Source organism: Sceloporus occidentalis, unplaced genomic scaffold (genome assembly GCF_023333645.1).
Source record: "Sceloporus occidentalis isolate IW3139 unplaced genomic scaffold, rSceOcc1.0.p SCAF_5, whole genome shotgun sequence".
In the NCBI taxonomy this organism is placed as follows: domain Eukaryota; kingdom Metazoa; phylum Chordata; class Lepidosauria; order Squamata; family Phrynosomatidae; genus Sceloporus; species Sceloporus occidentalis.
Window position 1 is genome coordinate 99900977 of NW_028316985.1, and position 14269 is coordinate 99915245.

The 14269-nt window shown below is 38.3% G+C and overlaps 1 protein-coding gene across 3 annotated transcripts in view; it reads right to left on the reverse strand.

Moving 5' to 3' along the window:
• Positions 1–476: 476 nt before the first annotated feature.
• ETV6 (ETS variant transcription factor 6) overlaps positions 477–14269 on the reverse strand; it is a 170785-nt gene continuing 156992 nt past the window's right edge. For all 3 annotated transcript variants that reach the window (XM_089524880.1, XM_089524878.1, XM_089524881.1), the window contains 3 exons: positions 4295–4437; positions 3755–3855; positions 477–2310 (listed from right to left, as the gene is read on the reverse strand). In XM_089524880.1, the coding sequence (XP_089381006.1) occupies positions 2205–2310; positions 3755–3855; positions 4295–4437 (350 nt within the window). In that variant the 3' untranslated portion in view covers positions 477–2204. The remainder of the gene's footprint in view (positions 2311–3754; positions 3856–4294; positions 4438–14269) is intronic.

Genomic DNA, 14269 nt, shown 5'->3' on the forward strand with positions numbered 1-14269 from the left:
GCTGTGACATCGAAAATGAGTAAAATTTGATTCTCATATAAAATGTTTCCATAAAACATTTTGGTCATGTTGCTTCATCTCTAGACATATGGGAAGCAGTAATTCTACTGGAACTAGTTTGAACTGATCCTGAGTGCCAAGTATCTCTTGGACTACTTAACTAGCCAACATATACGTAACAGACAAGCTAAATAAAGATCAGTAGCTATTGGGGGGGGGGGGGGGGGGGTTAGGAGAAAAGGAAGATAGGAATAGGAGAATCCACCTGTGGGGAAGAATGAAAAGCAAAGAGTGATAACTTGCATGACAGAATAAAGATTTCATATGTGTGCAGAATTATTTTCTTTCTTTAAGTTGTATTTTAAATAAAAAGAATTTTTATCATGACTAGTAGTATATCTCATATTACTATAAAATATTTTCAAGGTAAAAAATCCCAGGAGCAGGACTCTTTCCAATTTTCTTGTGAAAGCCTATTAATAAATAAGTAACTTTTATTGACATAAATTTCCAATCAATGGCCTGGCCTAAGTATATTACATAATATTCTCAAGCAGGCTTAGATGTAATATTAGCTTCAACATCTTCAGATTCTCAGGCTTAAATGCTTAAAAAAGTATGATAAAAATTCAGGAACTGTGCTCCCCCATAAAAACAGAAGATACTATGCAAATTAAGAAAACAGATGAAAATATACTCAATTTGTATGTCAGATCCAAGCAATATAGTTTTATCTTTCCTAATGTGGCTTTACTTATTGTGGCACAAAAGTCTGATATTTTGGTGTAAAATACAGAAAGCCCTGTCAATAAAGTATAGATGCTGTTAACACAGATAACACTGAGCTGTCATAAGTACACAGAACATGTGAAGGCTACAAGGAGTATGATATTTTGTGGTATAGAACTACAGTCTTCAGAATATTTTAACAACCTTCAGAACTTATTGAGGCTGCAATGGCTAAGGCTTCCTACAAACAAAATGCATGTGCAAAGCTTCTCTTGTCCTAAAGGCTGCAAAGAAACTTTATTTTAATCTGGTAGGCCAGGAATGCTAGTTCTTTTAATTAAAATATACACGAGAAATGAGTAGGATGACCAGAAAACTCCAAGGCTGCACTTAGATGGAGCAGGGTGAAATGACAAGCAAACAAACAAAACAAGAAATGTGAAGATCTGCCCAGAAATTAAACTGTCAATTTTCTAGCACATATGGTCACACTGACAGCTTCCCAGATATATGTGGCCTCTTCCACAGAGGCTAAGTTGCCATTTTGAAGGCCCTAAGCCCCTCTTTTTGTTTTTTGATCAACATCCAGCGTCTAGTGACAGCTGACTGGTATGTGTGTGCATGCAGATGCAGCACACACACACCCCTTCTACTTGCAACTGAAAATACTATTGATGTTGGCTCAGCAAATCTAGTCAAGCAAAGATCACATCCCATCAGTGTGGTTTACATTTAAATCTTGCTTGAGCTGAAAAAGTGGGGAGAAGTCTGCTCCATTTTATTAGCGGTTCTCCTATTTATTTCTCATTCCAGCAGGACTGAGGTGCTTGGATGAAGTCCTTGCACTCTGGGAATTAGCTGACCCTCTGACGTCTCAATATCAGCCAATCAGAATTCTCAGGCCTACAATCAGAAAGACTTTTCTCCATTTCTTTAGATCCTTAACTACATACTGCAGTCCAAGATCTATTATCTTTGTGAAAAGAATGAATACAAGCAATTCAGGGAACTGGAGACATTTTGTGACCATCACACCCCCTGTGACATTTATCACTGTTTGTTCCTATGCTGGGATCATATTGTGATACTCTGCAAGAAAACAGTTGTGTTACATTTCCATAGGAAAGCCTTCAGGATAAGCAAAACCTGAATGTTTTGCTCTATAACAGTCATTTAAAAAGGCCAAATGGTATGTTAATTAGAAGGGGGAAATCCCAAACAAAAACAAAAAACACCCCAGGATGAGGGGGACTCTACAAACAAACAATATAGTAGTGCTGTGTTCCTTTCTCTCTTTCTCTTCCAAATCCTACTGCCAACATCACCCTAGCCAATGGCTTTGTTCTGCTAAGGTGCCCTGGGGTTGTGCATGGTGTCCAAGGTAAATGCCATGTCCTCCCGGTCTCATTTTCCCATCTGAATGTGACTCCATACAATCTGCTCTTCCACAGACCAAAGTGAAGCAGAACTGTTCTTCAGCACTCATCTTCCTGGTATATTTGCTCGTCCAGTTCCTGAGATTCAAGATGCTCTAGCCGGTCAGTGCGGCCACTCATAATCTCATCTGGGGTCTTCATAAACCTGCAGAACACAGGTATCATAAGAATATAATGAGACTTAGCATGCATGTTGTAGTTTTTAGTATGCATATACTGTTTCAGGTTTTTTTCTCTCACTTTTTTGACATTTACTAGCACTCTGAATTTTTGCTAGAAATTATAAATTATTAATCCTATTAGTAATGAAAATAAGCAACTTGAATCATCCAACACAGTGACTTTCTGTCGTAAGGAAGTTTCTTCATATCCATTTGTATGTGAAGAAATTCTGGCACATCAACCATTAAATTCTTTATGGTATAATTTTTTTGGGGGGGATGTATAATCAATTCCAGTGAGAACTAGCAGCTCCAATGTCAATGGCATGGAGGTTCAAGTCTAAACTGGACTAGTTCAAGGCTCCTCATTCTTTCATCTCCATTAATGTGATTTTCCAAGTCTGCTACTTGCCTAGAAAAAGAATTAAGATGTTGCAGGTAATCATGTGCAGCTCACATATTGAAACAAAGGGAAGAATTCACTAATTATGGGTTTAGGAATCTTGGTTTTAGAGCTGTAAACTGGTAAAATCTTCCAAGATGCTCAGAGTTTTGATTTTTAGTCAGGTTATTTCAATTACTTATTTAAATACTTCTACCTCATCAGGATGACTTAAAATATTAATGCATTGCAGTAGAAACCATTTCATACAAACAAGAATATAAAAACAATAAAGGCAAGGAGACAGCAGCTAATATATAAACAAGATTTGCCACATATAAAATCAAAAATATAAACACAACAAAGTATCTGTAACAACAGGTAAAAAGCAGCGAAGTGAAAGGATAAACTATATTTCTCTGGGCAAGGCATTCCATGATCTTGCTAAAGTCACATAATAATAATAATAATAATAATAATAATAATAATAATAATAATAATAAGCTTTAGATGACACAAAGAAATACATCTTAGATGACATCTTAGATGACACAAAGAAATAGACCTGTTATTTTGATCATACAGAAGGAGCGGGCAGCACATAGTTCCTCGAGTTCATTTAAGCAGAACCAATAGGTGTATACTACCTCTGTCTAATTCCAAGCAAATATCGTTTAATAAGGGGATCTAAGCAGTCTCAAATCTAAACCTGAAATGGGTCCATATAATCCACTTCACCCCCAGGCTTCCAGAGCTGAGATGCCTTTATATATTTGAAATTAAAACACTTGTTCAAGAATGGCAAATTTCAGAGGGGTCAGTAGTTAAACAACTTGTTGAAGTCCAGAGAGAGATTTTTTACAGAGAACTTCCAACAGGTGCCTTTAAACTAGACTGAGCCTTGAAAAGGCATTCCCTGTTTTTCATACACACTTCAGCCACTCCTTAATCAGCCAGGAAAAGTTCAGTCCCATTTCATAACTGCCTCCAAGCATAACCATGAAGTAGAAAAATAATTCCCACAAAGAAGGAGGAGGAGGTATTACCTGAACAAAAGCCTTTGTCCGGGTTCCTTTCTGATAATATTTAGTTTATAGTAGTGGCGCAGGGCTCTAGACATTTTCTCATATGTCATATTTGTTCTGTTCTGTTCATTACAAAGTTAAAAAGAAGAAGAAGGAAACCATTATGCAAGAAGTGAAATGTAACAAAAAGCACTAAACAGAAGGGGAATGTGTCAGATTTATGTTTTCCTATCTTTTCCTTTGTCTTCTTATTCGAGTGTCTTGAGAAACAGTCAAATTTTGATGGAATTTTATAAAATATAGCTAAGTGCAGCACTGAAGGGAAAACCAAGAATCAAACATAGAATATATCTACAGACTTCACTCACTATCTCCACCAGTATTCTGATATTGAAATCATTTTATACAAACAAAAATGACCATCATCATGGCAGTTAACTATATCCACAGGAAGAGGTATATGAAAAGCATTACTGTGTGCTTAACTGTAAACTCCATTTAACATTCTGGGCTAGTACAAAAACACTGCAATTTCTGAGCAACAACTGAGCTGCTTTTTACCTTGTGGTTCCCCCACAGCCGTGCCAACCCATTAGGATCCACTATACGAAATATTTTGGATTCCCTGTCCTCCCATCGGATGAAGCTTTCGTACCGAGGGTCTGACAGCAGCTGATAGACATAATCCCAAAGGAGTCTGCAGTCTGTGAAAAGAAGAACACAGAAGTTTCCAAAAGATGCCACCTTAGGAATGAAGTGGGCAGTCTACTACGATTGAGTCATCAAAAGACAAGATGCTGACAATTTAAGAACTGCCTTTCAACTCCATTAAGCCCATCAGTTCATTTCCAACTGTAATCATTCAAGCACCTCTGGAAAAAAAATCACAAAAAGGGGATTGTATCCCCCTTTGACACACAAGACCAATTGCCTGGTTTACCTATTCTGAAATTTCTTTTGATTTTATATTTCTATTGCTCTGATTTTCACTGTCTTTCCAGGTTTCTTATACATCTATTTTATCTACTTTGTTTCTGATATCATGTATTATAGCCTCCTTGTCTTGACTTTGAGGCATCTGGCACAAAAACATATCTGTAGAGATCTTTCTCTGTATACATATTTTTGAGGATTTTTTCCTATAATGTCTTTGATACTTCCTAGTCACTATGCATTTATCAACTCCCATTCTCTTAGCAGATGAATGAAGAACACAAGTGGTCACATATAACCCCCAAAGACATTGCTGTGGAATTTGAACTTCCAAATCATGCCTCCCTCCCCACTCACTATTCAGGGGTCCAGCATATAGCTGAGGGAGCAGGACTGCAATGGGAAGAACTGAATGGGAGTGAGTCATTTGTATGTGCCTTCCTCCCCGCTAAACAACACTTTTATTTATCCTTTAAATAGGTGCTTAGCAGCTGGGAGACCAGGGATTGCAGAACTGTTTTTAAGGTAGGTGGGCTCAACACTGCCATTCAGGTAATCAATGTTAAGTACTAAAAACTATGTTTTTACAAAACAACAAAAACACAAAATACAGTGCACCGAAATCATCACTATCACCAGTACCACTTGAGGCAAGGGAAAAAAATCAGACTACCATGAAATCAATGACAAAATAAGAAATGGAAATGAATAAATGCAAGTAATATAGCAAGCAAAGGCCTCATAATGTGCCTGTCTCTCTATTATACTCCTTCAAAAGCAAAAATCGTGGGGATATATTAGAAGATAAAGAACAGCAGACAAAATACTGTCAAGAGAAAATGCAAAGAAGATTTCTACCAAGCTTGAGGTACAAGGAATCTCATAAAGTGAAACTTGGGAGTTAGAGGTAAAGAGAGATATAGTAACATTTCCTGATAATGTAGACTACTTACGGTCTCAGACTCAGGCCTGAAACAGGCAGGCCAAAAGAAGCAGCTTCCAGTTGTTTGGGGGCATGGCGTTCAGATGCATACCCCAAAAGCAGCCAGAAGAGTAGGAGCTAGACTTTTTAGGAGCGGATGTAATCGACTCTTGCTAGCGGACCGTTTGGGACTGCAGTGGTGGCCCACTTTGGGAGAGGGCTCTGCAATTGCCATGGTTCCAGCCCAATTGGGGCTGGAGTGGGCTCTGTCTGCTCTGTCTGGGCCATCTGCTTCGCCCCACAGAGAATGAACAATACCCAGTTGGGATGCCAGTTTCAGTAGCAAAACCATACTTGCTCCAACATGGTTTTTCAGTTCAGTGTTGCAGTTCCACAGGCTAATTACATACACATCCCTGTGAGTATATAATGCAGTGTAGTTTCTGACTCAGGCCAGCTACACAGGCAAAAATCTACTTATATTCAAACTAGTAGAGAGGCTATGATGCTTTGGGTAACTTTCCTGGACTCAATTAACAAACCGTCTTCCATGCTGAGATGCATATCAGAGTGAAGTACAGTCACTCCTCCACATTTGTGGGAGTTAGGGGCGCAGGACCCCTGCGAAAGTGGAAAAAAACATGAATACCTCTAGGTCCCAAAACAAGCATGCTACAGACTCTTGTCAACAGAGCCATTCCATCACCTCATTTACCACCTGTCCACCAGAGTGAATCAGCCATATTTTAAACCCCCTTTCAGCCCATTCAGCTCCTCACCCCTATTCCTATTCATCCCAATTCACCACCTCTTAGTCTCTCATCCTTTCAAAAGAGTCAGTCAGGTTTTAACCCTCCTTGCAGCCCATTGACCTCTTGCCTGGCCTCTTTTGGAAGTATAAGGGTTTGAGAGGAAGAGGAGAGGTCCTGCTAGCTAAGCAGCAGCTACAAACCTGTGAAAAGTCAAAGTTGCAAATGTCAAACCTGCAATAAGGCCCAACTGTACAATCCCTAAATTATTATACACAATATATCATTTTCATGGGATAGTCATACATTGACAAGCAACTTGAAGGTGGCTGCGACACACACACACACACACACACACACACAATATTCACTGCTATACCAATATACCATATGCATGTGAGTGACATTTTCTCCACTCAGCATTTGCATAAAATCTGCAAAAGTGCTGCAATTACCTCAGAGCTATTAAGCAGTTAAATACCTCCTCTTTTCATAATTGGAATGAAATTTTCTCTGGTAAATACTCTAGATCTCTAATTAAAGGTCTAACAAATTACTTAGATTTTGTTTACTTTCCCCTTCTTCCCCTTTCACTGCCAGTGCTTTAAGATTTTGGAAGCAAAGCGCTGCTACTTCATCTTCCCATTTAACATTGCTGAATTATACAGAACCGTGAAGTGCTATGAGAAATTCAGAATTCTGGAATGGAAGTTCACAATATTGCTAACATAGCCATTGAAGTGTCACACTGCAAAGACACTATTTCAATTTCAAAAAAGGAACAGATTAGTTTCTCATAGTTTTCAACATGCTGTATACAGTTACAGGGCTAACCTCCTACTTTTAAATAACTGTAACACTGTTCAATCCTCTAAGCTTGTAAAAGGATTCATATCAATATGAAAACAGTACAGATAACTGGATTGTTAAAGAGAAACTGTTAAACGCTAATAGAGACATAATAAGCCCACAGTCAAATCCAGCTCACAAAAGTCTAGCAGGAAAAAAGCTTCACTAAAAAAAGGTAGAGGACATCTGGTGATTTTCCTGCAAGAGGGGCAGCAGAATTAACAATGCTTAACTTCAAATAGCAGGAGAATTTCACCTCAGACAGGTGGTGCCCAAACTAATGGGTCTTATTATCTTGGAAAGAGCTATATATCTTACATTTAAAAAGCATATTCGAGCACATATATTTCTCATAGTGCTGGAGAAGAGTTCAATGGACACCATGGACTGCTAAAAAGACAAATGAATGGGTCTTAGAGCAAATAAAGCTTGAACTATTAATGGGAAACAAAGATGGCTAACTAGACTGTTGTACTTTGGACATATCAGGAGATAACATGACTCATCGTAAAAGACAATAATGTAAAATGTAAGGCAGCAGAAAAGAAGGGATACTGCACTACAAGTGAGCTGACAATCAAGAAAGCATCAGTCCTGAGTTTGCAAGACAGCTGAGGACAGAGGCTCCTGGAGGTCTCATTCCTAAGAATGCCATAAATCTAACTTGATTAGATGGCTAATAGTAACCAACCAACCTAATTTTGTATTAGGTTGGGCTGTACCACAGGGATAATGAATTTCTTTGCAATGTAGAAATGGCTAAATGGTTGATACAATCATGTCTGAAGATCCTGGAACACATAGTAGAAGTTATCTGCATTGCTTCCTGAAGAGCTATGAACATTGAAATGGCCACAGTGCCTGATTGGAGAGATTGTGAAGAAAAATGTTAGAGACAGAATACAAGCAAGAGAGCCCAACTTAGGAACTATGCCATAGCACTGATAGTGGTTAAAAGAAAAAGAAGAATATTCCTCCCTACCACCAATGTGAGTGTTGGCTACAGGTACTATTTTGAGTGATGAAGGACCATAAGGATCACTGAATTCTATATGTGAAGTTAGCACTCTGAGTATTAAAATATGATTGTCATTATTATTAATTCAGTGATGAATTTGGATTTATGGGAACAGAAAGCACACAAGTGTTTTGCATTAGGTTCTAGGAATGGGAACTGAAAATACACAATCATGAAGCATCAAAGATAAAAGACGTGGCAGGAGTTAAGTGGTGTCATTTTCAATTCTGTTTGTCAACGAGCCGTATTCCTTCCTAGCTTGGAACCCTGAAGCCTTAAACAGCAAACAAGGATATGCTTTCCCCAGCAAACAGGTCTTTCCAGTACAGATGGCAAGTGCCATGTTCACTTCTTCTTGTCCTCTAATGACTAAATTTAAGCATATTGCATTTAACAAATTCAGTGTTGCCTGAAAGCAAACTACTACCGTAAATACAAAACACAAAATCAAAATATTTTGTTAATGCTGTTTGCAGACAATTGTTTACACCAAAGTATCTATTGCAATCTTTTTGTCTATATAGTTAGCATATTACTTATAGCCAGAGTTAAATATTTTAAAGTGGATTGAATTACAAAGTTGTGGTCATATTTAAACCACACTCAGTTAAATCAGTAGTGCTAATGCAACATTTGAGATCTACGAGTGGAATCCACCTCTTTAAAAAAAAAAGGCTGCATTAGAGAAATGGTTAATGTTTTCCTATACTATTTCCTTAATCTCACTCAGTATCCATAACCATTGTGTTCTGATGGGGGGGGGGGGCAAACAGCTCTATGAGTGTGAATCTGTGAGAAAGAGATGAAGAAAACAGAATGAGGCAAAAAAGGTAAATCTGCCTCCCTCGTGCCATTTTTCACATCAAGTTCTACCCTCACACCATGGAAAAATTTGAAATGAATTCAAAGAGAGATAGGAGGTCTGATCCTTCAGTCACAAACCTCTAGTGATTCCCTAGTCTGGCTCTCAAAAATATTGGACTTTGTCTGGCTTTTGCCTTGTATCCATTAGAATGAAGGGATAAAAAAGTGTGCATGGATTTTCCTGTGAAAGGAAGAGCTCTCAGCTTTATTACACTCTAGTACAGAATGGCTGTACTTCTGCGTCCTTGTTCTCCATAACAGACAAGCTTTCCCTGAAGTACCTTGTTAGGTTGCCCAGCTGAACATACTTCCCAGCAGATAATGTTTCATCTAGAATAACCAGATTCAGCTGGGAGAAATCCTCTTCTTCAACACACATTTACATAAGTTTGCAATTTCTTTCTTGGGTTATCAACAAAATGTTTCTCTTTTGCAAGAAAATTAGCATCTCCTTTTCTGTTTCCCTTAAGTATTGTTTTTCTTTTTAATTAAACCATTTGGAAAGAGTCCCCTTCTTAAAGATCTGTCTTTTTGATTGGACTGCTCAAAAGTCTACAAGAATAAAACAATTACTTAAAAAGGGCAAACTCACAAGCTGGGTTGTTACCCAATTAGAATTAAGGTGGCTGGAGCACTGGAGCATTTCCAAAAAATAGGGTCTCCTTTTTACATTACATTAGTCCCCTTTCAGATTCAAATGTCGTGTGATTAACATCAGGCATTTCCTGTTTAACTCCCGTTTAACTCCTGTTTGCCCCTTAGTGTGATAAAGCAGCTTAGAGTCAATGTACCCTTATCCGGGACAGATTCACCATACATTTGACACCACCACTAGCAGTCCTTAGCCTCCTGGAGCACTGGGACACTCCTCCAATCAAACCACTGACAAACCAGTTGTGCCCCCCTTCAAGCTACATATCCTCCCCAACACCCTTTATTTCTGTCTGCACAGTATGCGGTACGTTTAGTCTTTAGCCTGTTTTTTCCATAATAGCTATTGGACACTATTCAGGGTGACCAGATGTCATAACTGTAAGACACCACAAAATGTGTCTCCAACAGGGAGAGGCAGGATACAAATAAATATTTTATTATTATTATGTAGAGCATTCATGAAAATGTAGGACATTACCATTTAAAAGCTAAGAACACTAATGTAAATGTCCCCCCGCATTCGCTGGGGTTAGGAGTGAAGGGCCCCTGTGAATGTGGAAAAATTGCAACCCCCCCTAATAAAACTCAACCCAAAACCAAAACCAAAACCCTGTCCTTTTTACCCGAGAACACCTCTCTAGGAATCCTCAGGTTCTCCACTACAACTCTGTCATCAACATCTGCGAGACATTGGTCATAGAACCATGCTGGAGGACCTACAAATGCCTAGAGAAGTGTTTCCTCTAGGAACTTCGAGATTCTCCAGCACAACTCTGTGGTCAACTTCTCACAGAGTACTGTACTAACTCCACACAGGTCTTAAGAGATTCCTAGAGAGAACGTATCAAAACCTCAAATAATCAAATCTGCAAAAGTGGGGGGCTAACTGTAAATTCATTTTATATGGTTTATTTACAGCTATATTACATATAGTGTATTTTATTATGTTTGTTGTTAGCTGCCTTCATGTCAACCTCAACTGATAGTGACCCTGTGAATGAGATGTCTCCAAGCCATTATCTCTCTGCTCAGGTTGTGTAGGCTCAGGCCTGTGGTCTCCCTGATTGAGTCTATCCATCTAACATGTGGTCCTCCTCTCTTTCTACTGCCCTCTACCCTCCCCAGCATCATTGTCTTTTCTAATGAGTTAAGTCTTCTCATGATGTGGCCAAAGTATGATAACCTCAGTTTAGTCATCTTAGCATCAGGGAAATTGATTTGTTCTTTTTAGCCATCCATGGTATTCTCAGGACTCTTCTCCAGCACCACAATCTTGAAGGAAATAATTTTCTTTCTATATGCTTTCTACACTGTCCAGCTCTCACATCCATACATGGTGATGGCTTGGACAATTCTAACTTTAGTGTTCAGCTGTATAGCTTTACACTTTAGGATTCTGTCTAGTTCTTTCATAGCTGCCCTTCCCATTCCTAATCTTCTGATTTCTTGACTACAGTCTCCATATTGATCAATGTTTGATCCATGGTATGGGAACTCTTTTTACTATTTTGATGTCCTTGATATTTAAGTTGAATTTATGTAAACCCTGTGGACTTTATTTTACTTTCCTTTATGTTCAGTATTAAGCTTGCCTTTGCACTTTCTTCTTTAGTGATTGTTCCAAGTCTGTGATGTCTTTTACTAGTAGTACAGTGCCATGTGCTTATCTTAGATTGTTGATGTTCCTTGCTCCTATCTTTGTTCCTCCTTCCATGTCTAAACCTACTCTACCTATGATATTTTCTACAGAAAAGCTGAACAGATAAGGTGATAAAATGCAGCCTTGCCTGACCTCTTTGCCAATTCAGAACCATTCTGTTTCTCTATATTCTGTTCTTACAGTAGCCTCTTGTTCTAAGTACAGATTCATCATCAGGACTATCAGATGTAGTAGCATTTATTTCATACCATTCCAAACCTTTTCATGATCTATGCAGTCAAAGGCCTTACTATAGTCTATAAAGCACATGCTGATTTCCCCCCCTAGAATTCTTTGGCTCATTCCATTATCTATTGTATATATGCGATGTGGTCCCTAGTGCCTCTTCCTTTTCTGAACCCCACTTGTATCTCTGGCAATTCTGTCTACATATATGATTGGAGTCTATGCTGCAGAATTTTGAGCATAATTTTGGTTGTGTGGAAAATTAATGCACCCAGATAATGATTTTATTATGTACTCAACCATGTATTTTTCTGATGATCTTATCTTCATAAAAATGCCGTGTTGGTTTGTAATATACAGTTGCCCCTCCGTTTACGCAGCCTTGGAATTCACGTCCTTGCTTATGCGTGAGCGGCAAACAGAGGGGGGACACAATGGGGTGCACTCCCACAGGCATGCACCACCATTCAAGCCTATGGGGCTTGAATATTGGCAAGTTTCCCTTTTTGCGGGGGGTGGGGTCCACGAAAACAGAGGGCCAACTGTACTTATAGAATATACTTATAGAACTCTGAGAAAGGAAATGCTTAAAACGGCAGTTTATTAACAACAAACCCTTGACTGAATCCACATTTAAATTATTTTTTCATTTGTAGTTTTCCCATTTACTCTCTCATTTTCTACATTGAAGGCTCTTTATTCTTCTTTGTGTTATGGAGGAACACTCACTCTTCATACCCTTTCTGCCCTGAGGTGATACAACTTGAGCAGAAATGTACTGTAGTGAGAACTAGATCATAAGGACTCAGGAATGCTTTGGAAATGGTAAGCTTTTGACAATTTTAAAATGAAATACCATGTCCCTTGAAATCTGCTTTTTTAAAAATATGATAATCATTATATCAAGCTGTTAATCAAATTAAGAGACTCAAGTGCACTTACATTTATGTTTAATTGTGGCTTTTCTGTCTTATAGCAATTAATGATAAACCTTGATTTTGCCCTGCCAGTTTTTTTTAAAAAAACTTTTGGTTTGACTGGAAGCTTAACATATGAGGATGCACATTAAACACTTGAGATTATTCCTTTATTAGCCTCCCCCCACAACAATCTCACAGCCAGCAGTGGTAACCTACAGTAACCTACAGTGAAACATAATTTTTTACAGTTTTAAAAAGCCTTATTTCACTTTTCAGTAAAATCCATTAACACTAAGCAGTTACAGATAATTATGCTTATCACTCTATCTCATTTTATTAATTTTACAAGATGATTCTCTTTCAGACAATTCCATTCTCCACTCTTAACTGCTTTTTATTATTTTATTTATTTGTTTTCCTTACTGCAGAAAAGTCTGTTAAGGAGAAAGGACAGAGTAGCTGCACAGAACCTTATAACTCTCTGTGCAAGGGACATTTTGTTTAGAAATGCCGTGTGTGCCAAGCGATGGTTGAAGTAAGGGATGAGACCTTGCCACTTGTGCATGACTTCTACATGTGTGTGTGTTGTGTCCTTGGATTTATGGAGACTTTAAAACAGTGGTTCTCAACCTTTGTTCCTCCAGATTTTTTGGACTTCAACTTTCAGAAGCCCAAAAAACACAGCTAATGAGTAGGGATTCTGGAAGACAAAGTCCAAAACATCTGAAGGACCAAAGATTGAGAACCACTGTCTTAAGGCCACATCATGGGGTTTTCTTGCCAAGATTTGTTCAGGGGAGGATTGCCGTTGCTGAGAACATGTGCTTGCCCAAGGTCAGCCAGCAGGTTTCATGTCTGAGCAGAAATCGAACCCTGGTTTCCAGAGTTATTAGTTGAACACTCAAACCATGTTAAGCACTTGATTTTCAAGACAGATGAGACAGTAGCATTTCTGGCCTATGGGAAGGGAGAATATGTGAGTTGAAGGTTTCTGGTTCAGTCCTTAGTATCACCAGTTAAAAGGTTTTCATATTGTTGGGCTACAAAGTAAAAATTTTCTGATTGATGGGAAGAGCCACTGCCAGACCATCAGATAATTCTGGCTTGGATGAAGAGATGGCTTTGATTCAGCAAGTTAACTTTATTCTAGCATCTATGCTACACCAACTTGTATTGCCTATTTCAGTGTTTTAAAATGTAAATTCAACGTAAAAAATATTTACATTCTCCTCTAGAATATAGAATACAAAGAGTGGATGGGAGAAGTAGCTGAATCAGCTGTAAATAAAAGACTAATTCATCATGTTGAATATGAAAGATCACTCATAAATTATATCAGTGCCCCAGCGATCAGCAGTTATGATTAATTGCTTGCATGACTTGCTTTACCACACATACAATAAATGTTAATGGGCACAGTGATCCAATCGATATTTGGCAACATAAAATACCTGTCCCTATCAGTCCAATATTTGAATAATTAAAACAATAATACAGTCTGTCTAATAATATTGTCAATAATAATATTGTCTGTGAGCTGCCTTGGGTCCCTCAGGGGAGAAAGGCGGCATATAAATGAAATAAATAAAAATATACATAAAATGGCATGTAGTGGGGTGGGCAACGTGTGAATTTACAAATAAAGCTGGACTGCAATTCCCAACACTCTTCACCAGTGGATGCTCTATACTATACATGTATAGTTATAGATTTAAACCTATGAATGCAAGGCCATTTTTGTA